This window comes from Oreochromis niloticus, linkage group LG6 (genome assembly GCF_001858045.2).
Source record: "Oreochromis niloticus isolate F11D_XX linkage group LG6, O_niloticus_UMD_NMBU, whole genome shotgun sequence".
NCBI lineage: Eukaryota > Metazoa > Chordata > Actinopteri > Cichliformes > Cichlidae > Oreochromis > Oreochromis niloticus.
In genome coordinates, this window is record NC_031971.2 from 32606168 (window position 1) to 32631664 (window position 25497).

At 43.5% G+C, this 25497-nt stretch overlaps 1 protein-coding gene across 3 annotated transcripts in view; it reads right to left on the reverse strand.

Moving 5' to 3' along the window:
* The window catches only part of mafgb (v-maf avian musculoaponeurotic fibrosarcoma oncogene homolog Gb), a 73699-nt gene that overhangs the window by 31967 nt on the left and 16235 nt on the right, over positions 1-25497 (reverse strand). For 2 of the 3 annotated variants that reach the window (XM_025907986.1, XM_025907985.1), the window contains one exon: positions 24885-24950. In XM_025907986.1, coding sequence (XP_025763771.1) covers positions 24885-24920 — 36 coding nt within the window. In that variant the 5' untranslated portion in view covers positions 24921-24950. Of the gene's footprint in view, positions 1-24884; positions 24951-25087; positions 25389-25497 lie in introns of those variants that run through there. The other variant, XM_025907984.1, reaches the window with a different exon arrangement.

Here is a 25497-nt window from a genome sequence, read left to right on the forward strand (position 1 = left end):
TGGACTTTATTTTATTCATTAGGGTTAGTTCATAGAGTTGCCATGCGTACAAACGGAATCGTCCCACATTCAGAGAAAACATTATGATTTTTCTGTCGTTACGAAGCCTCCCCCTGTCATTCTCTCGAGTGTTGAAACGTCAATCATGAAACTGATCAATGATCGGCTGTTCGCTCTTATTTATCGCGCTAAACAACAGCAGCACGTTTAAGCTTGATCAGCTTGTTGTTAGAATTCTTTTGATTTAATTTCTAGTATCAGCTGATGTTTGCTGGAGCCATGAAGATGAAATCAGGAGATGTCCTTACTGAATCATCAGAGCTGAACTGGTGATGGAGAAACAGGTTTACACTTTAGGTGACATGAATGAGTTGAAGGGAAGTTATGAGTTGTTTCTGAGAGACAAAGACCAAGCTCCTTTTTGTGTAGCTGACAGCTGGTAACTGTGCAGGGGATCATGCAAAGCTTTTAGGGGGGGGGGAGCAGGGCATTACAGAGAAAGGTGGACACAAAGATATACTTTTCTTTCTTACTCTCATATAAAATATTTAGCTTTTATTAAATAGTTATCTGAATCTCACAACCAAAGTTTGTATAATAATACACAGATTGGCTGTAGACCATTGTTCATAATTCAGAACACTGTGTAAAAATAACAAAAAACAAAAAGTGAATGCATGTGTGAAAAGTGGTCCATAATGTAATGCTTCAAAGTGTGGTTCATGCATTGTCGGGTCTGCCGTGGTACAATGGGACTTCTGCTATGAACCTGTGTGCACAGCGTCTGCAAATCGGCGCTGTACGAAGTAACTTCATCTTTACACAAAACTGTAAGCTGTCATCTGTGAGCGCGAGCGGTGTTTGTTTTTACCATAATTCATGGTGGAGAATGGCTGCTCTTCTGAGTTTTGCTCTGTAGCCGTATGAATGGAAAACTACACAGATTAGCAGCGGCATAGGCACACATAAATTTCTTCTGAAATTTTCGCTTCTAGTTCTTATGTGTGCCTATGACAAGAGGCACACATATTATATTCTCGGATTTATTATTCTTATTATTATTATGCCTATGCCATATTACTATTCGTCGGATTTATTATTCTATTATTATTATTCTCCATCTTCCGCCTAAATTTCGGCACGTATCACGCCCGCAGTTTTGAGACAAGCTTCATATATGTTACCTCATTTTGTGCGGCCGGATCTGGAATGGTGTGCTATGACTTTTGGTGTTTATGAATTTATAGTTTTTAAATATTAATATTTAGTGAAATTTTCCCGCGCTCCTCTGCCAAACAGTTTTGACATTAGGATTACATATGTTAGATCATTTTGTGCGGCTGGAGCTGGACTATTATGTTGTGACTTTTGGTGTTTATGACTTTTATAGTTTTTAAATATTAATATTTAGTCAAATTTAGGCCAATTCATCTTTTGGCGCCAAATAAACAGACTTCATTTGTGGTGTCTTGGCTCTCTCTAGTGGTTATACCGGGAGTAGTACAGCCGAAAGATTATCCTTGTGTTTGAAAACTCCATATCCCACAATTCATAGCACGCCTCTACAGAGTGAACAATGGCGGCCACCACTTCGTTTTATATGTCTTTTATTCGTGTTTCTAGGTCACAAAATAAACTTTTAAGATATTTTCAGGCGAGAATGTAGGTGTGTAAACTTCAAATATCTGCTTGTTTTATCAAGACATCCCATATTTAGCGACAGTGCTCTGACGACGTCGGTCCTGCCTGACAGCTAGCCGGCTACCTAGCTAGCTGCCGCACTTGGCTGCAAATGGATAGCGAGGGGACTCTCTCTGTCGTTTCACCTCCCCGGTCTCTCGCAAATGCTCGCACAGAATCGGAGTTACAGCTGGATGTGGAAAAAATAACTGAGTTGTTTGGTGGTGCTATAACGCGGAGCTACAACAGTGGGCAGCTATCCACCGGTGTATGACAGAAAGGACATGCCGCGACCGCCGATCGACGGTGTTTGCTAACGCGGAGGTCATCGTGGATCAGGGAAAGCGAAGGCAGGAGCGTGAGGTGAACTGATTTCAGGTAAGAAGTTATGACCTGCACTCTATTTGGGTCAGATATAAACCGAGTTTAGGTGTAGTTTATTTAGCAGCAGTTCTCTTATGTGTGCTGATAGCCGGCTAGCTAGCTAGCGCCGCTAGCATAGTTAGCTAGCACCGCTAGCGACCCTTCGTGAAAAAGCACCAGGCTTGGCTTATATTGAGGCGGGTGAAACTCGTGTCAGCACCCGGTCGCTCGCCGACAGTATGTGTTTTAGCTGGACTTATTTTTCGTTTATATGGACCGATGATTTATTTATTTATTCATTTTAGTAACGGTATAAACAGTGAAAGGTGGTGGATTGGCAGATGTAAACTTCAATATCTGCTCGTGTTACCAAGACATCCCATATTAGCTCTGATGTTTTCGGTGCCTGCAAAGAGCTAGACAGGTAGCTAGCTAACCCGAGCTGGCTGTCTTTTTGACTCAGGGTCATAGCTGGACTTATTTTTCGTTTTATGAGCGATGAGGGTTTTTTTTAGTAACGGTACAACAGTGAAAGGCGGTGGATTGTCCAGATGCTGGTCGATGTGGAAAAAATAACTGAGTTGTTTGGTAGTCGCTGACGCGGAGCTACAACCGAGGGCAGCTATCCACCGGTGTGTGTCAGAAAGAACATGCGGGGAACGAGGCGGCGAGGCGACCGCCGATCGACCGGTGGTAGATGTGGATCAGGGAAACGAAGGCAGGAGAAGCAGGCGGCTGCGGTCGGAGCGTGAGGTGAACTGAATTTCAGGTAAGAAGTTATGACCTGCACTCTATTTGGGTCAGATATAAACCGAGTTTAGGTGTAGTTTATTTTCGTTGTGCTGACTTTTTACAATCAGTTATAATAACTCGTACTGCGTGGTAGCTAGCACGATGGAGTTTATGACAGCCTCCCCTGTCATTCTCTCGCCTGTTCAAACTTCAGTCATGAACTGATCAATGATCGGCTTTTCTCTCTTGTTTGTTTATCGCGCTAAACAACAGCAGCACGTTTAAGCTTGATCAGCTGTTGTTAGAATTCATTTGATTTTAATTTCTAGTATCAGCTGATGTTTGCTGGAGCCACAGCTGTAGAAGCGGCTGGTCGAAACCAGGAGATGACCTTACTGAATCATCAGAGCTGAACTGGTGATGGAGAAACAGGTTTACCTTTTTTTTAGGTGACATGAATGAGTTGAAGGGAAGTTATGAACTGTTTCTGAGAGAAATAAACACCAAGCTCCTTTTTTTATTTAGCTGACAGCTGGTAACTGTGCAGGGGCGGATCTAGCAAAGCTTTTGCCAGGGGGCCAGGTAGGGCATTAACAGAGAAAGGTGGACACAAAGATATACTTTTCTTTCTTACTCTCATACAGGGAGTGCAGAATTATTAGGCAAGTTGTATTTTGAGGAATAATTTTATTATTGAACAACAACCATGTTCTCAATGAACCCAAAAAACATTAATATCAAGCTGAATGTTTTTCGGAAGTAGTTTTTAGTTTGTGTTAGTTTTAGCTATTTTAGGGGGATATCTGTGTGTGCAGGTGACTATTACTGTGCATAATTATTAGGCAACTTAACAAAAAACAAATATATACCCATTTCAATTATTTATTTTTACCAGTGAAACCAATATAACATCTCCACATTCACAAATATACATTTCTGACATTCAAAAACAAAACAAAAACAATCAGCGACCAATATAGCCACCTTTCTTTGCAAGGACACTCAAAAGCCTGCCATCCATGGATTCTGTCAGTGTTTTGATCTGTTCACCATCAACATTGCGTGCAGCAGCAACCACAGCCTCCCAGACACTGTTCAGAGAGGTGTACTGTTTTCCCTCCTTGTAAATCTCACATTTGATGATGGACCACAGGTTCTCAATGGGGTTCAGATCAGGTGAACAAGGAGGCCATGTCATTAGTTTTTCTTCTTTTAAACCCTTTCTTGCCAGCCACGCTGTGGAGTACTTGGACGCGTGTGATGGAGCATTGTCCTGCATGAAAATCATGTTTTTCTTGAAGGATGCAGACTTCTTCCTGTACCACTGCTTGAAGAAGGTGTCTTCCAGAAACTTGCAGTAGGACTGGGAGTTGAGCTTGACGCCATCCTCAACCCGAAAAGGCCCCACAAGCTCACCTTTGATGATACCAGCCCAAACCAGTACTCCACCTCCACCTTGCTGGCGTCTGAGTCGGACTGGAGCTCTCTGCCCTTTACCAATCCAGCCACGGGCCCATCCATCTGGCCCATCAAGACTCACTCTCATTTCATCAGTCCATAAAACCTTAGAAAAATCAGTCTTGAGATATTTCTTGGCCCAGTCTTGACGTTTCAGCTTGTGTGTCTTGTTCAGTGGTGGTCGTCTTTCAGCCTTTCTTACCTTGGCCATGTCTCTGAGTATTGCACACCTTGTGCTTTTGGGCACTCCAGTGATGTTGCAGCTCTGAAATATGGCCAAACTGGTGGCAAGTGGCATCTTGGCAGCTGCACGCTTGACTTTTCTCAGTTCATGGGCAGTTATTTTGCCCTTGGTTTTTCCACACGCTTCTTGCGACCCTGTTGACTATTTTGAATGAAACGCTTGATTGTTCGATGATCACGCTTCAGAAGCTTTGCAATTTTAAGACTGCTGCATGCCTCTGCAAGATATCTCACTATTTTTGACTTTTCTGAGCCTGTCAAGTCCTTCTTTTGACCCATTTTGCCAAAGGAAAGGAAGTTGCCTAATAATTATGCACACCTGATATAGGGTGTTGATGTCATTAGACCATACCCCTTCTCATTACAGAGATGCACATCACCTAATATGCTTAATTGGTAGTAGGCTTTCGAGCCTATACAGCTTGGAGTAAGACAACATGCATGAAGGGATGATGTGGACAAAATACTCATTTGCCTAATAATTCTGCACTCCCTGTATAAAATATTTAGCTTTTATTAAATAGTTATCTGAATCTTACAACCAAAGTTTGTATAATAATACACAAGATTGGCTGTAGACCATTGTTCATCATTCAGAACACTGTGTAAAAATAACAAAAACAAAAAGTGAATGCAAAAGTGCATAAATATTTATTTTACGTGTTTGATATGTGTGGCGGGGCGTGGTCTGCAGTGCCGCTGCAGGGGAGGTGGACCCACCTGAGGGGCATCTGCAATCACACCTCTCGGGCGTAGTCTGTGCTCTCTCGGCTGTTTTTGGGTGTGTTCGGGCTGTGAGTTGAAAAGCTACAGCTGGCTGGGAGGGTACACCAACCATGTGTGAAAAGTGGTCCATAACGTACTGGTTCAAAGTGTGTTCGTGCAAACATTGTCGGGTCTGCCGTGGTACAAGGGACTTCTGCTATGAACCTGTGTGCACAGCGTCTGCAAATCGGGGCTGTACAAAGTGACCTCATCTTTACCCAAAACTGTAAGCTGTCATCTGTGAGGCGCGAGCGGTGTTTGTTTTACCATAATTCATGGTGGAGAATGGCTGCTCTTCTGAGTTTTGCTGTCTGTAGCCGTATGAATGGCAAACTACACAGATTAGCAGCGGCATAGGCACACATAAAATTTCTTCTGAAATTTTCGCTTTCTAGTTATTTATTATATTATTATTATTTCTCCATCTTCCGCCTAAATTTCGGCACGTATCACGCCCCGCAGTTTTGAGAAAGCTTCATATATGTTACCTCATTTGTGCGGCTGGATCTGGAATGGTGTGCTATGACTTTTGGTGTTTATGACTATTATAGTTTTTTAAATATTAATATTTTAGTGAAAATTTTCCCGCGCTCCTCTGCCAAACAGTTTTGACATAGGGTACATATGTTACATCATTTTGTGCGGCTGGAGCTGGGCTAGTATGGTGTGACTTTTGGTGTTATAACTTTTATAGTTTTTGAAATATTTAGATTTTAGTGCAATTTAGGCCAATTTCTAGGCTCCTGAGAAAGATTCTGCTTTTGGCACCATAGAAACAGACTTCATTTGTGGTGGGTTGGCTCTCTCTAGTGGTATACCGGGAGTAGTACGGCCTAAAGGGTGCCATGCTTGGTGAAAACTACATATCCCACAATTCATAGCATGCCTCTACCGAGTCAAACAATGGCGGACACCACTTCGTTTTATATGTCTTTTATTCGTGTTTCTAGGTCACAAAATACACTTTTAAGATATTTTCAGGCGAGAATGTAGGTGTGTAAACTTCAAATATCTGCTCGTTTTATCAAGACATCCCATATTAGCGACAATTCTTTAAGTGTTGCTGATAGCCGGCTAGCTAGCTAGCGCCGCTAGCTTAGCTAGCTAGCGCCCCTTCGTGAAAAACCACCCAGGCTGGCTGATAGTGAGGTGGCTAAATTTGTTTAATCGCCCGATCGCTCGGCAAGGGTCTGTGTCTTAGCTGGACTTATTTTTCGTTATATGGGCCGATGATGCTGGTCGATGTGGAAAAAATAACTGAGTTGTTTGGTGGTGGAGCTACAACAGAGGGCAGCTACCACCGGTGTGTGACAGAAAGGACATGCCGCCAACGAGACACATGAGGCCGGGCAGGCGTTTGCTAACGCGGAGGTCAATCTGGATCAGGGAAAGCGAAGGCAGGAGCGTGAGGTGAACTGAATTTCAGGTAAGAAGTTATGACCTGCACTCTATTTGGGTCAGATATAAACCGAGTTTAGGTGTAGTTTATTTAGCAGCAGTTCTCTTATGTGTTGCTGATAGCCGGCTAGCTAGCTAGTGCCGCTAGCATAGTTAGCTAGCACCGCTAGCGACCCTTCGTGAAAAAGCACCCAGGCTTGGCTTATATTGAGGCGGGTGAAACTCGTGTCAGCACCCGGTCGCTCGCCGACAGTATGTGTTTTAGCTGGACTTATTTTTCGTTTATATGGACCGATGATTTATTTATTTATTCATTTTAGTAACGGTATAACAGTGAAAGGTGGTGGATTGGCCAGATGTAAACTTCAAATATCTGCTCGTGTTACCAAGACATCCCATATTAGCTCTGATGTTTTCGGTGCCTGCAAAGAGCTAGACAGGTAGCTAGCTAACCCGAGCTGGCTGTCTTTTTGACTCAGGGTCATAGCTGGACTTATTTTTCGTTTTATGAGCCGATGAGGGTTTTTTTTTTAGTAACGGTACAAACAGTGAAAGGCAGTGGATTGTCCAGATGCTGGTCGATGTGGAAAAAATAACTGAGTTGTTTGGTAGTCGCTGACGCGGAGCTACAACCGAGGGCAGCTATCCACCGGTGTGTGTCAGAAAGAACATGGGGGAACGAGGCGGCGAGGCGACCGCCGATCAACCGGTGGTAGATCGTGGATCAGGGAAACCGAAGGCAGGAGAAGCAGGCGGCTGCCGGTCGGAGCGTGAGGTGACTGAATTTCAGGTAAGAAGTTATGACCTGCACTCTATTTGGGTCAGATATAAACCGAGTTTAGGTGTAGTTTATTTTGTTGTGCTGACTTTTTACAATCAGTTACAATAACTCGTACTGCGTCTAGCTAGCACGACAGAGTTTCTATACAGCTGTGTGCGCATGGTGAACTTTATGACAGCCTCCCCTGTCATTCTCTCGCCTGTTGAAACTTCAGTCATGAAACTGATCAATGATCGGCGTTTCTCTCTTGTTTGTTTATCGCGCAAACAACAGCAGCACCTTTAAGCTTGATCAGCTGTTGTTAGAATTCATTTGCTTTTAATTTCTGGTATCAGCTGATGTTTGCTGGAGCTACAGCTGTAAAAACGGCAGATGTCCTTACTGAATCATCAGAGCTGAACTGGTGATGGAGAAACAGGTTTACCTTTTAGGTGACATGAATAAGTTGAAGGGAAGTTATGAACTATTTTTGAGAGACAAATACAGGGAGTGCAGAATTATTAGGCAAGTTGTATTTTTGAGGAATAATTTTATTATTGAACAACAACCATGTTCTCAATGAACCCAAAAACTCATTAATACAAAGCTGAATGTTTTCGGAAGTAGTTTTTAGTTTGTGTTTAGTTTTAGCTATTTTAGGGGGATATCTGTGTGTGCAGGTGACTATTACTGTGCATAATTATTAGGCAACTTAACAAAAAACAAATATATACCCATTTCAATTATTTATTTTTACCAGTGAAACCAATATAACATCTCCACATTCACAAATATACATTTCTGACATTCAAAAACAAAACAAAAAACAAATCAGCGACCAATATAGCCACCTTTCTTTGCAAGGACACTCAAAAGCCTGCCATCCATGGATTCTGTCAGTGTTTTGATCTGTTCACCATCAACATTGCGTGCAGCAGCAACCACAGCCTCCCAGACACTGTTCAGAGAGGTGTACTGTTTTCCCTCCTTGTAAATCTCACATTTGATGATGGACCACAGGTTCTCAATGGGGTTCAGATCAGGTGAACAAGGAGGCCATGTCATTAGTTTTTCTTCTTTTAAACCCTTTCTTGCCAGCCACGCTGTGGAGTACTTGGACGCGTGTGATGGAGCATTGTCCTGCATGAAAATCATGTTTTCTTGAAGGATGCAGACTTCTTCCTGTACCACTGCTTGAAGAAGGTGTCTTCCAGAAACTTGCAGTAGGACTGGGAGTTGAGCTTGACTCCATCCTCAACCCGAAAAGGCCCCACAAGCTCACCTTTGATGATACCAGCCCAAACCAGTACTCCACCTCCACCTTGCAGGCGTCTGAGTGGGACTGGAGCTCTCTGCCCTTTACCAATCCAGCCACGGGCCCATCCATCTGGCCCATCAAGACTCACTCTCATTTCATAAGTCCATAAAACCTTAGAAAAATCAGTCTTGAGATATTTCTTGGCCCAGTCTTGACGTTTCAGCTTGTGTGTCTTGTTCAGTGGTGGTCGTCTTTCAGCCTTTCTTACCTTGGCCATGTCTCTGAGTATTGCACACCTTGTGCTTTTGGGCACTCCAGTGATGTTGCAGCTCTGAAATATGGCCAAACTGGTGGCAAGTGGCATCTTGGCAGCTGCACGCTTGACTTTTCTCAGTTCATGGGCAGTTATTTTGCGCCTTGGTTTTTCCACACGCTTCTTGCGACCCTGTTGACTATTTTGAATGAAACGCTTGATTGTCGATGATCACGCTTCAGAAGCTTTGCAATTTTAAGACTGCTGCATCCTCTGCAAGATATCTCACTATTTTTGACTTTTCTGAGCCTGTCAAGTCCTTCTTTTGACCCATTTTGCCAAAGGAAAGGAAGTTGCCTAATAATTATGCACACCTGATATAGGGTGTTGATGTCATTAGACCATACCCCTTCTCATTACAGAGATGCACATCACCTAATATGCTTAATTGGTAGTAGGCTTTCGAGCCTATACAGCTTGGAGTAAGACAACATGCATGAAGGGGATGATGTGGACAAAATACTCATTTGCCTAATAATTCTGCACTCCCTGTATAAAATATTTAGCTTTTATTAAATAGTTATCTGAATCTTACAACCAAAGTTTGTATAATAATACACAAGATTGGCTGTAGACCATTGTTCATCATTCAGAACACTGTGTAAAAATAACAAAAAACAAAAAGTGAATGCAAAAGTGCATAAATATTTATTTTACGTGTTTGATATGTGTGGCGGGGCGTGGTCTGCAGTGCCGCTGCAGGGGAGGTGGACCCACCTGAGGGGCATCTGCAATCACACCTCTCGGGCGTAGTCTGTGCTCTCTCGGCTGTTTTTTGGGTGTGTGTCGGGCTGTGAGTTGAAAAGCTACAGCTGGCTGGGAGGGTACACCAACCATGTGTGAAAAGTGGTCCATAACGTACTGGTTCAAAGTGTGTTCGTGCAAACATTGTCGGGGTCTGCCGTGGTACAGAGGGACTTCTGCTTATGAACCTGTGTGCACAGCGTCTGCAAATCGGGGCTGTACAAAGTGACCTCATCTTTACCCAAAACTGTAAGCTGTCATCTGTGAGGCGCGAGCGGTGTTTGTTTTTACCATAATTCATGGTGGAGAATGGCTGCTCTTCTGAGTTTTGCTGTCTGTAGCCGTATGAATGGAAAACTACACAGATTAGCAGCGGCATAGGCACACATAAAATTTCTTCTGAAATTTTCGCTTTCTAGTTATTATTATTCTCCATCTTCCGCCTAAATTTCGGCACGTATCACGCCCCGCAGTTTGAGACAAGCTTCATATATGTTACCTCATTTTGTGCGGCCGGATCTGGAATGGTGTGCTATGACTTTTGGTGTTTATGAATTTTATAGTTTTTTAAATATTAATATTTTAGTGAAAATTTTCCCGCGCTCCTCTGCCGAACAGTTTTGACATTAGGTTACATATGTTAGATCATTTTGTGCGGCTGGAGCTGGACTATTATGTATGACTTTTGGTGTTTATGACTTTTATAGTTTTTTAAATATTAATATTTTAGTGCAAATTTAGGCCAATTCATCTTTTGGCGCCAAATAAACAGACTTCATTTGTTGTTGGCCATCTGTCATGAAAAACAAACTTCATTTGTGGTGTTGGCTCTCTCTAGTGGTAGCCGGGAGTGGTACAGCCTGTTACCTTATTTGGATACCGTAATGAGACAATCATGGGCGCATCGCTGCTTTCAGGAATTGGAGTTTAAGGTTCGCGAACCATTGAATAGTTAAATCCTATGCTTGGTGGAAAACTCCATATCCCACAATTCATAGCACCCTCTCCGAGTTAAACAATGGCGGCCACCACTTCGTTTTATATGTCTTTTATTCGTGTTTCTAGGTCACAAAATAACTTTTAAGATATTTTCAGGCGAGAATGTAGGTGTGTAAACTTCAAATATCTGCTTGTTTTATCAAGACATCCCATATTAGCGACATGCTCTGACGACTCGGTCCTGCCTGACAGCTAGCCGGCTACCTAGCTAGCTGCCGCACTTGGCTGCAAATGGATAGCGAGGGGACTCTCTCTTCTTTCACCTCCCCGGTCTCTCGCAAATGCTCGCACAGAATCGGAGTTACAGCTGGATGTGGAAAAAATAACTGAGTTGTTTGGTGGTGCTATAATGCGGAGCTACAACAGTGGGCAGCTATCCACCGGTGTATGACAGAAAGGACATGCCGCGACCGCTGATCGACCAGTGTTTGCTAACGCGGAGGTCAATCGTGGATCAGGGAAAGCGAAGGCAGGAGCGTGAGGTGAACTGAATTTCAGGTAAGAAGTTATGACCTGCACTCTATTTGGGTCAGATATAAACCGAGTTTAGGTGTAGTTTATTTAGCAGCAGTTCTCTTATGTGTTGCTGATAGCCGGCTAGCTAGCTAGCGCCGCTAGCATAGTTAGCTAGCACCGCTAGCGACCCTTCGTGAAAAAGCACCCAGGCTTGGCTTATATTGAGGCGGGTGAAACTCGTGTCAGCACCCGGTCGCTCGCCGACAGTATGTGTTTTAGCTGGACTTATTTTTCGTTTATATGGACCGATGATTTATTTATTTATTCATTTTAGTAACGGTATAAACAGTGAAAGGTGGTGGATTGGCCAGATGTAAACTTCAAATATCTGCTCGTGTTACCAAGACATCCCATATTAGCTCTGATGTTTTCGGTGCCTGCAAAGAGCTAGACAGGTAGCTAGCTAACCCGAGCTGGCTGTCTTTTTGACTCAGGGTCATAGCTGGACTTATTTTTCGTTTTTATGAGCCGATGAGGGTTTTTTTTTAGTAACGGTACAAACAGTGAAAGGCGGTGGATTGTCCAGATGCTGGTCGATGTGGAAAAAATAACTGAGTTGTTTGGTAGTCGCTGACGCGGAGCTACAACCGAGGCAGCTATCCACCGGTGTGTGTCAGAAAGAACATGCGGGGAACGAGGCGGCGAGGCGACCGCCGATCGACCGGTGGTAGATCGTGGATCAGGGAAACCGAAGGCAGGAGAAGCAGGCGGCTGCCGGTCAGAGCGTGAGGTGAACTGAATTTCAGGTAAGAAGTTATGACCTGCACTCTATTTGGGTCAGATATAAACCGATTTAGGTGTAGTTTATTTTCGTTTTTTACAATCAGTTATAATAACTCGTACTGCGTGGTAGCTAGCACGATGGAGTTTCTATACAGCTGTGTGCGCGCTAAGTTACTGATGTTGAACTTTATGACAGCCTCCCCTGTCATTCTCTCGCCTGTTCAAACTTCAGTCATGAAACTGATCAATGATCGGCTTTTCTCTCTTGTTTGTTTATCGCGCTAAACAACAGCAGCACGTTTAAGCTTGATCAGCTGTTGTTAGAATTCATTTGATTTTAATTTCTAGTATCAGCTGATGTTTGCTGGAGCCACAGCTGTAGAAGCGGCTGGTCGAAACCAGGAGATGACCTTACTGAATCATCAGAGCTGAACTGGTGATGGAGAAACAGGTTTACCTTTTTTTCGGTGACATGAATGAGTTGAAGGGAAGTTATGAACTGTTTCTGAGAGAAATAAACACCAAGCTCCTTTTTTATTTAGCTGACAGCTGGTAACTGTGCAGGGGCGGATCTAGCAAAGCTTTGCCAGGGGGCCAGGTAGGGCATTAACAGAGAAAGGTGGACACAAAGATATACTTTTCTTCTTACTCTCATACAGGGAGTGCAGAATTATTAGGCAAGTTGTATTTTTGAGGAATAATTTTATTATTGAACAACAACCATGTTCTCAATGAACCCAAAAAACACATTAATATCAAAGCTGAATGTTTTCGGAAGTAGTTTTTAGTTTGTGTTTAGTTTTAGCTATTTTAGGGGATATCTGTGTGTGCAGGTGACTATTACTGTGCATAATTATTAGGCAACTTAACAAAAAACAAATATATACCCATTTCAATTATTTATTTTTACCAGTGAAACCAATATAACATCTCCACATTCACAAATATACATTTCTGACATTCAAAAACAAAACAAAAACAAATCAGCGACCAATATAGCCACCTTTCTTTGCAAGGACACTCAAAAGCCTGCCATCCATGGATTCTGTCAGTGTTTTGATCTGTTCACCATCAACATTGCGTGCAGCAGCAACCACAGCCTCCCAGACACTGTTCAGAGAGGTGTACTGTTTTCCCTCCTTGTAAATCTCACATTTGATGATGGACCACAGGTTCTCAATGGGGTTCAGATCAGGTGAACAAGGAGGCCATGTCATTAGTTTTTCTTCTTTTAAACCCTTTCTTGCCAGCCACGCTGTGGAGTACTTGGACGCGTGTGATGGAGCATTGTCCTGCATGAAAATCATGTTTTTCTTGAAGGATGCAGACTTCTTCCTGTACCACTGCTTGAAGAAGGTGTCTTCCAGAAACTGGCAGTAGGACTGGGAGTTGAGCTTGACGCCATCCTCAACCCGAAAAGGCCCCACAAGCTCACCTTTGATGATACCAGCCCAAACCAGTACTCCACCTCCACCTTGCTGGCGTCTGAGTGGGACTGGAGCTCTCTGCCCTTTACCAATCCAGCCACGGGCCCATCCATCTGGCCCATCAAGACTCACTCTCATTTCATCAGTCCATAAAACCTTAGAAAAATCAGTCTTGAGATATTTCTTGGCCCAGTCTTGACGTTTCAGCTTGTGTGTCTTGTTCAGTGGTGGTCGTCTTTCAGCCTTTCTTACCTTGGCCATGTCTCTGAGTATTGCACACCTTGTGCTTTTGGGCACTCCAGTGATGTTGCAGCTCTGAAATATGGCCAAACTGGTGGCAAGTGGCACCTTGGCAGCTGCACGCTTGACTTTTCTCAGTTCATGGGCAGTTATTTTGCGCCTTGGTTTTTCCACACGCTTCTTGCGACCCTGTTGACTATTTTGAATGAAACGCTTGATTGTTCGATGATCACGCTTCAGAAGCTTTGCAATTTTAAGACTGCTGCATGCCTCTGCAAGATATCTCACTATTTTTGACTTTTCTGAGCCTGTCAAGTCCTTCTTTTGACCCATTTTGCCAAAGGAAAGGAAGTTGCCTAATAATTATGCACACCTGATATAGGGTGTTGATGTCATTAGACCATACCCTTCTCATTACAGAGATGCACATCACCTAATATGCTTAATTGGTAGTAGGCTTTCGAGCCTATACAGCTTGGAGTAAGACAACATGCATGAAGGGATGATGTGGACAAAATACTCATTTGCCTAATAATTCTGCACTCCCTGTATAAAATATTTAGCTTTTATTAAATAGTTATCTGAATCTTACAACCAAAGTTTGTATAATAATACACAAGATTGGCTGTAGACCATTGTTCATCATTCAGAACACTGTGTAAAAATAACAAAAAACAAAAAGTGAATGCAAAAGTGCATAAATATTTATTTTACGTGTTTGATATGTGTGGCGGGGCGTGGTCTGCAGTGCCGCTGCAGGGGAGGTGGACCCACCTGAGGGGCATCTGCAATCACACCTCTCGGGCGTAGTCTGTGCTCTCTCGGCTGTTTTTTGGGTGTGTGTCGGGCTGTGAGTTGAAAAGCTACAGCTGGCTGGGAGGGTACACCAACCATGTGTGAAAAGTGGTCCATAACGTACTGGTTCAAAGTGTGTTCGTGCAAACATTGTCGGGGTCTGCCGTGGTACAGAGGGACTTCTGCTTATGAACCTGTGTGCACAGCGTCTGCAAATCGGGGCTGTACAAAGTGACCTCATCTTTACCCAAAACTGTAAGCTGTCATCTGTGAGGCGCGAGCGGTGTTTGTTTTTACCATAATTCATGGTGGAGAATGGCTGCTCTTCTGAGTTTTGCTGTCTGTAGCCGTATGAATGGAAAACTACACAGATTAGCAGCGGCATAGGCACACATAAAATTTCTTCTGAAATTTTCGCTTTCTAGTTATTATTATTCTCCATCTTCCGCCTAAATTTCGGCACGTATCACGCCCCGCAGTTTTGAGACAAGCTTCATATATGTTACCTCATTTTGTGCGGCCGGATCTGGAATGGTGTGCTATGACTTTTGGTGTTTATGAATTTTATAGTTTTTTAAATATTAATATTTTAGTGAAAATTTTCCCGCGCTCCTCTGCCGAACAGTTTTGACATTAGGGTTACATATGTTAGATCATTTTGTGCGGCTGGAGCTGGACTATTATGTCATGACTTTTGGTGTTTATGACTTTTATAGTTTTTTAAATATTAATATTTTAGTGCAAATTTAGGCCAATTCATCTTTTGGCGCCAAATAAACAGACTTCATTTGTGGTGTGTTGGCGCCATCTTTTGGTCCCATTGAAACAAATTTCAAACTTCATTTGTGGTGTGTTGGCTCTCTCTAGTGGTATGCCGGGAGTGGTACAGCCTGTCTACCCTTATTTGGATACCGTAATGACGACAATATCAATGGCGCGCGCACCCTCGCTGCTTTCAGGAACCATTGGAGGTTTAAGGTTGCGCGAACCATTGAATAGTTACGGTAAACACAATGGCTTCTATGCTTGGTGGAAAACTCCATATCCCACAATTCATAGCACACCTCTGCCGAGTTAAACAATGGCGGCCACCACTTCGTTTTATATGTCTTTTATTAGTGTTTCTAGGTCACAAAATAAACTTTTAAGATATTTCAGGCGAGAATGTAGGTGTGTAAACTTCAAATATGTGCTTGTTTTATCAAGACATCCCATATTAGCGACAATGCTCTGACGACCTCGGTCCTGCCTGACAGCTAGCCGGCTACCTAGCTAGCTGCCGCACTTGGCTGCAAATGGACAGCGAGGGGACTCTCTCTCTCCTTTCACCTCCCCGGTCTCTCGCAAATGCTCGCACAGAATCGGAGTTACAGCTGGATGTGGAAAAAATAACTGAGTTGTTTGGTGGTGCTATAATGCGGAGCTACAACAGTGGGCAGCTATCCACCGGTGTATGACAGAAAGGACATGCCGCGACCGCTGATCGACCAGTGTTTGCTAACGCGGAGGTCAATCGTGGATCAGGGAAAGCGAAGGCAGGAGCGTGAGGTGAACTGAATTTCAGGTAAGAAGTTATGACCTGCACTCTATTTGGGTCAGATATAAACCGAGTTTAGGTGTAGTTTATTTAGCAGCAGTTCTCTTATGTGTTGCTGATAGCCGGCTAGCTAGCTAGCGCCGCTAGCATAGTTAGCTAGCACCGCTAGCGACCCTTCGTGAAAAAGCACCCAGGCTTGGCTTATATTGAGGCGGGTGAAACTCGTGTCAGCACCCGGTCGCTCGCCGACAGTATGTGTTTTAGCTGGACTTATTTTTCGTTTATATGGACCGATGATTTATTTATTTATTCATTTTAGTAACGGTATAAACAGTGAAAGGTGGTGGATTGGCCAGATGTAAACTTCAAATATCTGCTCGTGTTACCAAGACATCCCATATTAGCTCTGATGTTTTCGGTGCCTGCAAAGAGCTAGACAGGTAGCTAGCTAACCCGAGCTGGCTGTCTTTTTGACTCAGGGTCATAGCTGGACTTATTTTTCGTTTTTATGAGCCGATGAGGGTTTTTTTTTAGTAACGGTACAAACAGTGAAAGGCGGTGGATTGTCCAGATGCTGGTCGATGTGGAAAAAATAACTGAGTTGTTTGGTAGTCGCTGACGCGGAGCTACAACCGAGGGCAGCTATCCACCGGTGTGTGTCAGAAAGAACATGCGGGGAACGAGGCGGCGAGGCGACCGCCGATCGACCGGTGGTAGATCGTGGATCAGGGAAACCGAAGGCAGGAGAAGCAGGCGGCTGCCGGTCAGAGCGTGAGGTGAACTGAATTTCAGGTAAGAAGTTATGACCTGCACTCTATTGGGTCAGATATAAACCGAATTTAGGTGTAGTTTATTTTCGTTTTTTACAATCAGTTATAATAACTCGTACTGCGTGGTAGCTAGCACGATGGAGTTTCTATACAGCTGTGTGCGCGCTAAGTTACTGATGTTGAACTTTATGACAGCCTCCCCTGTCATTCTCTCGCCTGTTCAAACTTCAGTCATGAAACTGATCAATGATCGGCTTTTCTCTCTTGTTTGTTTATCGCGCTAAACAACAGCAGCACGTTTAAGCTTGATCAGCTGTTGTTAGAATTCATTTGATTTTAATTTCTAGTATCAGCTGATGTTTGCTGGAGCCACAGCTGTAGAAGCGGCTGGTCGAAACCAGGAGATGACCTTACTGAATCATCAGAGCTGAACTGGTGATGGAGAAACAGGTTTACCTTTTTTTTCGGTGACATGAATGAGTTGAAGGGAAGTTATGAACTGTTTCTGAGAGAAATAAACACCAAGCTCCTTTTTTTATTTAGCTGACAGCTGGTAACTGTGCAGGGCGGATCTAGCAAAGCTTTTGCCAGGGGGCCAGGTAGGGCATTAACAGAGAAAGGTGGACACAAAGATATACTTTTCTTTCTTACTCTCATACAGGGAGTGCAGAATTATTAGGCAAGTTGTATTTTGAGGAATAATTTTATTATTGAACAACAACCATGTTCTCAATGAACCCAAAAAACACATTAATATCAAAGCTGAATGTTTTCGGAAGTAGTTTTTAGTTTGTGTTTAGTTTTAGCTATTTTAGGGGGATATCTGTGTGTGCAGGTGACTATTACTGTGCATAATTATTAGGCAACTTAACAAAAAACAAATATATACCCATTTCAATTATTTATTTTTACCAGTGAAACCAATATAACATCTCCACATTCACAAATATACATTTCTGACATTCAAAAACAAAACAAAAACAAATCAGCGACCAATATAGCCACCTTTCTTTGCAAGGACACTCAAAAGCCTGCCATCCATGGATTCTGTCAGTGTTTTGATCTGTTCACCATCAACATTGCGTGCAGCAGCAACCACAGCCTCCCAGACACTGTTCAGAGAGGTGTACTGTTTTCCCTCCTTGTAAATCTCACATTTGATGATGGACCACAGGTTCTCAATGGGGTTCAGATCAGGTGAACAAGGAGGCCATGTCATTAGTTTTTCTTCTTTTAAACCCTTTCTTGCCAGCCACGCTGTGGAGTACTTGGACGCGTGTGATGGAGCATTGTCCTGCATGAAAATCATGTTTTTCTTGAAGGATGCAGACTTCTTCCTGTACCACTGCTTGAAGAAGGTGTCTTCCAGAAACTGGCAGTAGGACTGGGAGTTGAGCTTGACGCCATCCTCAACCCGAAAAGGCCCCACAAGCTCACCTTTGATGATACCAGCCCAAACCAGTACTCCACCTCCACCTTGCTGGCGTCTGAGTGGGACTGGAGCTCTCTGCCCTTTACCAATCCAGCCACGGGCCCATCCATCTGGCCCATCAAGACTCACTCTCATTTCATCAGTCCATAAAACCTTAGAAAAATCAGTCTTGAGATATTTCTTGGCCCAGTCTTGACGTTTCAGCTTGTGTGTCTTGTTCAGTGGTGGTCGTCTTTCAGCCTTTCTTACCTTGGCCATGTCTCTGAGTATTGCACACCTTGTGCTTTTGGGCACTCCAGTGATGTTGCAGCTCTGAAATATGGCCAAACTGGTGGCAAGTGGCACCTTGGCAGCTGCACGCTTGACTTTTCTCAGTTCATGGGCAGTTATTTTGCGCCTTGGTTTTTCCACACGCTTCTTGCGACCCTGTTGACTATTTTGAATGAAACGCTTGATTGTTCGATGATCACGCTTCAGAAGCTTTGCAATTTTAAGACTGCTGCATGCCTCTGCAAGATATCTCACTATTTTTGACTTTTCTGAGCCTGTCAAGTCCTTCTTTTGACCCATTTTGCCAAAGGAAAGGAAGTTGCCTAATAATTATGCACACCTGATATAGGGTGTTGATGTCATTAGACCATACCCCTTCTCATTACAGAGATGCACATCACCTAATATGCTTAATTGGTAGTAGGCTTTCGAGCCTATACAGCTTGGAGTAAGACAACATGCATGAAGGGGATGATGTGGACAAAATACTCATTTGCCTAATAATTCTGCACTCCCTGTATAAAATATTTAGCTTTTATTAAATAGTTATCTGAATCTTACAACCAAAGTTTGTATAATAATACACAAGATTGGCTGTAGACCATTGTTCATCATTCAGAACACTGTGTAAAAATAACAAAAAACAAAAAGTGAATGCAAAAGTGCATAAATATTTATTTTACGTGTTTGATATGTGTGGCGGGGCGTGGTCTGCAGTGCCGCTGCAGGGGAGGTGGACCCACCTGAGGGGCATCTGCAATCACACCTCTCGGGCGTAGTCTGTGCTCTCTCGGCTGTTTTTTGGGTGTGTGTCGGGCTGTGAGTTGAAAAGCTACAGCTGGCTGGGAGGGTACACCAACCATGTGTGAAAAGTGGTCCATAACGTACTGGTTCAAAGTGTGTTCGTGCAAACATTGTCGGGGTCTGCCGTGGTACAGAGGGACTTCTGCTTATGAACCTGTGTGCACAGCGTCTGCAAATCGGGGCTGTACAAAGTGACCTCATCTTTACCCAAAACTGTAAGCTGTCATCTGTGAGGCGCGAGCGGTGTTTGTTTTTACCATAATTCATGGTGGAGAATGGCTGCTCTTCTGAGTTTTGCTGTCTGTAGCCGTATGAATGGAAAACTACACAGATTAGCAGCGGCATAGGCACACATAAAATTTCTTCTGAAATTTTCGCTTTCTAGTTATTATTATTCTCCATCTTCCGCCTAAATTTCGGCACGTATCACGCCCGCAGTTTTGAGACAAGCTTCATATATGTTACCTCATTTTGTGCGGCCGGATCTGGAATGGTGTGCTATGACTTTTGGTGTTTATGAATTTTATAGTTTTTTAAATATTAATATTTTAGTGAAAATTTTCCCGCGCTCCTCTGCCGAACAGTTTTGACATTAGGGTTACATATGTTAGATCATTTTGTGCGGCTGGAGCTGGACTATTATGTCATGACTTTTGGTGTTTATGACTTTTATAGTTTTTTAAATATTAATATTTTAGTGCAAATTTAGGCCAATTCATCTTTTGGCGCCAAATAAACAGACTTCATTTGTGGTGTGTTGGCGCCATCTTTTGGTCCCATTGAAACAAATTTCAAACTTCATTTGTGGTGTGTTGGCTCTCTCTAGTGGTATGCCGGGAGTGGTACAGCCTGTCTACCCTTATTTGGATACCGTAATGACGACAATATCAATGGCGCGCGCACCCTCGCTGCTTTCAGGAACCATTGGAGGTTTTAAGGTTGCGCGAACCATTGAATAGTTACGGTAAACACAATGGCTTCTATGCTTGGTGGAAAACTCCATATCCCACAATTCATAGCACACCTCTGCCGAGTTAAACAATGGCGGCCACCACTTCGTTTTATATGTCTTTTATTAGTGTTTCTAGGTCACAAAATAAACTTTTAAGATATTTTCAGGCGAGAATGTAGGTGTGTAAACTTCAAATATGTGCTTGTTTTATCAAGACATCCCATATTAGCGACAATGCTCTGACGACCTCGGTCCTGCCTGACAGCTAGCCGGCTACCTAGCTAGCTGCCGCACTTGGCTGCAAATGGACAGCGAGGGGACTCTCTCTCTCCTTTCACCTCCCCGGTCTCTCGCAAATGCTCGCACAGAATCGGAGTTACAGCTGGATGTGGAAAAAATAACTGAGTTGTTTGGTGGTGCTATAATGCGGAGCTACAACAGTGGCAGCTATCCACCGGTGTATGACAGAAAGGACATGCCGCGACCGCTGATCGACCAGTGTTTGCTAACGCGGAGGTCAATCGTGGATCAGGGAAAGCGAAGGCAGGAGCGTGAGGTGAACTGAATTTCAGGTAAGAAGTTATGACCTGCACTCTATTTGGGTCAGATATAAACCGAGTTTAGGTGTAGTTTATTTAGCAGCAGTTCTCTTATGTGTTGCTGATAGCCGGCTAGCTAGCTAGCGCCGCTAGCATAGTTAGCTAGCACCGCTAGCGACCCTTCGTGAAAAAGCACCCAGGCTTGGCTTATATTGAGGCGGGTGAAACTCGTGTCAGCACCCGGTCGCTCGCCGACAGTATGTGTTTTAGCTGGACTTATTTTTCGTTTATATGGACCGATGATTTATTTATTTATTCATTTTAGTAACGGTATAAACAGTGAAAGGTGGTGGATTGGCCAGATGTAAACTTCAAATATCTGCTCGTGTTACCAAGACATCCCATATTAGCTCTGATGTTTTCGGTGCCTGCAAAGAGCTAGACAGGTAGCTAGCTAACCCGAGCTGGCTGTCTTTTTGACTCAGGGTCATAGCTGGACTTATTTTTCGTTTTTATGAGCCGATGAGGGTTTTTTTTTAGTAACGGTACAAACAGTGAAAGGCGGTGGATTGTCCAGATGCTGGTCGATGTGGAAAAAATAACTGAGTTGTTTGGTAGTCGCTGACGCGGAGCTACAACCGAGGGCAGCTATCCACCGGTGTGTGTCAGAAAGAACATGCGGGGAACGAGGCGGCGAGGCGACCGCCGATCGACCGGTGGTAGATCGTGGATCAGGGAAACCGAAGGCAGGAGAAGCAGGCGGCTGCCGGTCAGAGCGTGAGGTGAACTGAATTTCAGGTAAGAAGTTATGACCTGCACTCTATTTGGGTCAGATATAAACCGAATTTAGGTGTAGTTTATTTTCGTTTTTTACAATCAGTTATAATAACTCGTACTGCGTGGTAGCTAGCACGATGGAGTTTCTATACAGCTGTGTGCGCGCTAAGTTACTGATGTTGAACTTTATGACAGCCTCCCCTGTCATTCTCTCGCCTGTTCAAACTTCAGTCATGAAACTGATCAATGATCGGCTTTTCTCTCTTGTTTGTTTATCGCGCTAAACAACAGCAGCACGTTTAAGCTTGATCAGCTGTTGTTAGAATTCATTTGATTTTAATTTCTAGTATCAGCTGATGTTTGCTGGAGCCACAGCTGTAGAAGCGGCTGGTCGAAACCAGGAGATGACCTTACTGAATCATCAGAGCTGAACTGGTGATGGAGAAACAGGTTTACCTTTTTTTTCGGTGACATGAATGAGTTGAAGGGAAGTTATGAACTGTTTCTGAGAGAAATAAACACCAAGCTCCTTTTTTATTAGCTGACAGCTGGTAACTGTGCAGGGGCGGATCTAGCAAAGCTTTTGCCAGGGGGCCAGGTAGGGCATTAACAGAGAAAGGTGGACACAAAGATATACTTTTCTTTCTTACTCTCATACAGGGAGTGCAGAATTATTAGGCAAGTTGTATTTTTGAGGAATAATTTTATTATTGAACAACAACCATGTTCTCAATGAACCCAAAAAACACATTAATATCAAAGCTGAATGTTTTCGGAAGTAGTTTTTAGTTTGTGTTTAGTTTTAGCTATTTTAGGGGGATATCTGTGTGTGCAGGTGACTATTACTGTGCATAATTATTAGGCAACTTAACAAAAAACAAATATATACCCATTTCAATTATTTATTTTTACCAGTGAAACCAATATAACATCTCCACATTCACAAATATACATTTCTGACATTCAAAAACAAAACAAAAACAAATCAGCGACCAATATAGCCACCTTTCTTTGCAAGGACACTCAAAAGCCTGCCATCCATGGATTCTGTCAGTGTTTTGATCTGTTCACCATCAACATTGCGTGCAGCAGCAACCACAGCCTCCCAGACACTGTTCAGAGAGGTGTACTGTTTTCCCTCCTTGTAAATCTCACATTTGATGATGGACCACAGGTTCTCAATGGGGTTCAGATCAGGTGAACAAGGAGGCCATGTCATTAGTTTTTCTTCTTTTAAACCCTTTCTTGCCAGCCACGCTGTGGAGTACTTGGACGCGTGTGATGGAGCATTGTCCTGCATGAAAATCATGTTTTTCTTGAAGGATGCAGACTTCTTCCTGTACCACTGCTTGAAGAAGGTGTCTTCCAGAAACTGGCAGTAGGACTGGGAGTTGAGCTTGACGCCATCCTCAACCCGAAAAGGCCCCACAAGCTCACCTTTGATGATACCAGCCCAAACCAGTACTCCACCTCCACCTTGCTGGCGTCTGAGTGGGACTGGAGCTCTCTGCCCTTTACCAATCCAGCCACGGGCCCATCCATCTGGCCCATCAAGACTCACTCTCATTTCATCAGTCCATAAAACCTTAGAAAAATCAGTCTTGAGATATTTCTTGGCCCAGTCTTGACGTTTCAGCTTGTGTGTCTTGTTCAGTGGTGGTCGTCTTTCAGCCTTTCTTACCTTGGCCATGTCTCTGAGTATTGCACACCTTGTGCTTTTGGGCACTCCAGTGATGTTGCAGCTCTGAAATATGGCCAAACTGGTGGCAAGTGGCACCTTGGCAGCTGCACGCTTGACTTTTCTCAGTTCATGGGCAGTTATTTTGCGCCTTGGTTTTTCCACACGCTTCTTGCGACCCTGTTGACTATTTTGAATGAAACGCTTGATTGTTCGATGATCACGCTTCAGAAGCTTTGCAATTTTAAGACTGCTGCATGCCTCTGCAAGATATCTCACTATTTTTGACTTTTCTGAGCCTGTCAAGTCCTTCTTTTGACCCATTTTGCCAAAGGAAAGGAAGTTGCCTAATAATTATGCACACCTGATATAGGGTGTTGATGTCATTAGACCATACCCCTTCTCATTACAGAGATGCACATCACCTAATATGCTTAATTGGTAGTAGGCTTTCGAGCCTATACAGCTTGGAGTAAGACAACATGCATGAAGGGGATGATGTGGACAAAATACTCATTTGCCTAATAATTCTGCACTCCCTGTATAAAATATTTAGCTTTTATTAAATAGTTATCTGAATCTTACAACCAAAGTTTGTATAATAATACACAAGATTGGCTGTAGACCATTGTTCATCATTCAGAACACTGTGTAAAAATAACAAAAAACAAAAAGTGAATGCAAAAGTGCATAAATATTTATTTTACGTGTTTGATATGTGTGGCGGGGCGTGGTCTGCAGTGCCGCTGCAGGGGAGGTGGACCCACCTGAGGGGCATCTGCAATCACACCTCTCGGGCGTAGTCTGTGCTCTCTCGGCTGTTTTTTGGGTGTGTGTCGGGCTGTGAGTTGAAAAGCTACAGCTGGCTGGGAGGGTACACCAACCATGTGTGAAAAGTGGTCCATAACGTACTGGTTCAAAGTGTGTTCGTGCAAACATTGTCGGGGTCTGCCGTGGTACAGAGGGACTTCTGCTTATGAACCTGTGTGCACAGCGTCTGCAAATCGGGGCTGTACAAAGTGACCTCATCTTTACCCAAAACTGTAAGCTGTCATCTGTGAGGCGCGAGCGGTGTTTGTTTTTACCATAATTCATGGTGGAGAATGGCTGCTCTTCTGAGTTTTGCTGTCTGTAGCCGTATGAATGGAAAACTACACAGATTAGCAGCGGCATAGGCACACATAAAATTTCTTCTGAAATTTTCGCTTTCTAGTTATCTTTAATCTACTATTTTGTGTTTTTCCTGTTTGTTGTTATGGGCTCTGCGTCCTTTTCTTTTTTCTCTTCTCTTTCCCCTCATTCTCCGACCTTTAAGGGCAGATGTCTACTCCTTTCTGGGCCTGGTTCTGCTAGAGGTCTCCCGTTAAAAGAGAGTTCTCTCTTCCCAAAGATGCCAAGTCCTGCTGTTAGTGAACCATCTGATCGTTTGATTTCTCTAGAATATTGTAGGGTTTTTAGCTTACCCAACAGCTGGTCAGAGGGCCCTGTGGCGCCAGTGTCCGGCAGCCTCGCCTCTGTCAGTGCGCCCCAGGGCAGCTATGGCTACAATGTAGCTTGCCATCACCAGTGTGTGAATGTGTGTGTGAATGGGTGAATGACTGAATGTAGTGTAAAGCGCTTTGGGGTCCGTAGGGACTAAGTAAATCGCTATACAAATGCAGGCCATTTACCCTATATAACTAAAATAAAATTGAAACATGCACCTGCTTACCTTCAAGGCTTTATTTCCTTTGTTAGTCGTCGTCATGCCACAAGAGCCTTGCTCTTCTGAATGAACCTGTGGAGATGCAGGAGAGCACAACACATAAGCAGAGAAACATCACAGAAAAAAACAACAACATTAAAATAGACTGTGTTTAAGGACACCCTCTCTTCTAACAGTCAATTAACAAAAAAATGCAGACCAATACCTACCAAGAGGAGTGGAGACATGGCAAATCTATATCTACTGTGTTGTGGGAGCATGTTCCACTGTTGTATCGGTGTGAGATTGTATGAGTGAAAGTGACAGAAACTTTTTCTTAGAATTTTCCTGACTTCCTGTTTCCTTGTGGTTACACAGACATTGCCCACTACCTTTGTGTTGTTGAGCTCTTATTGGCTGGCTTTCTGCCAATAGGAATGAAATGAGTGTGAGTGAAGAGGAAGTGGTAAAAACTGTGGGAAGGACTCCAGGGGAAAACCAACAGTTAGAACGTACACACAAACACACACACAAACACACACACACACACACACCCCTAAACACAAAAATATACACACACACACACACACACACACACACACACCTAAACACAAAAATACACACACACACACACACACAC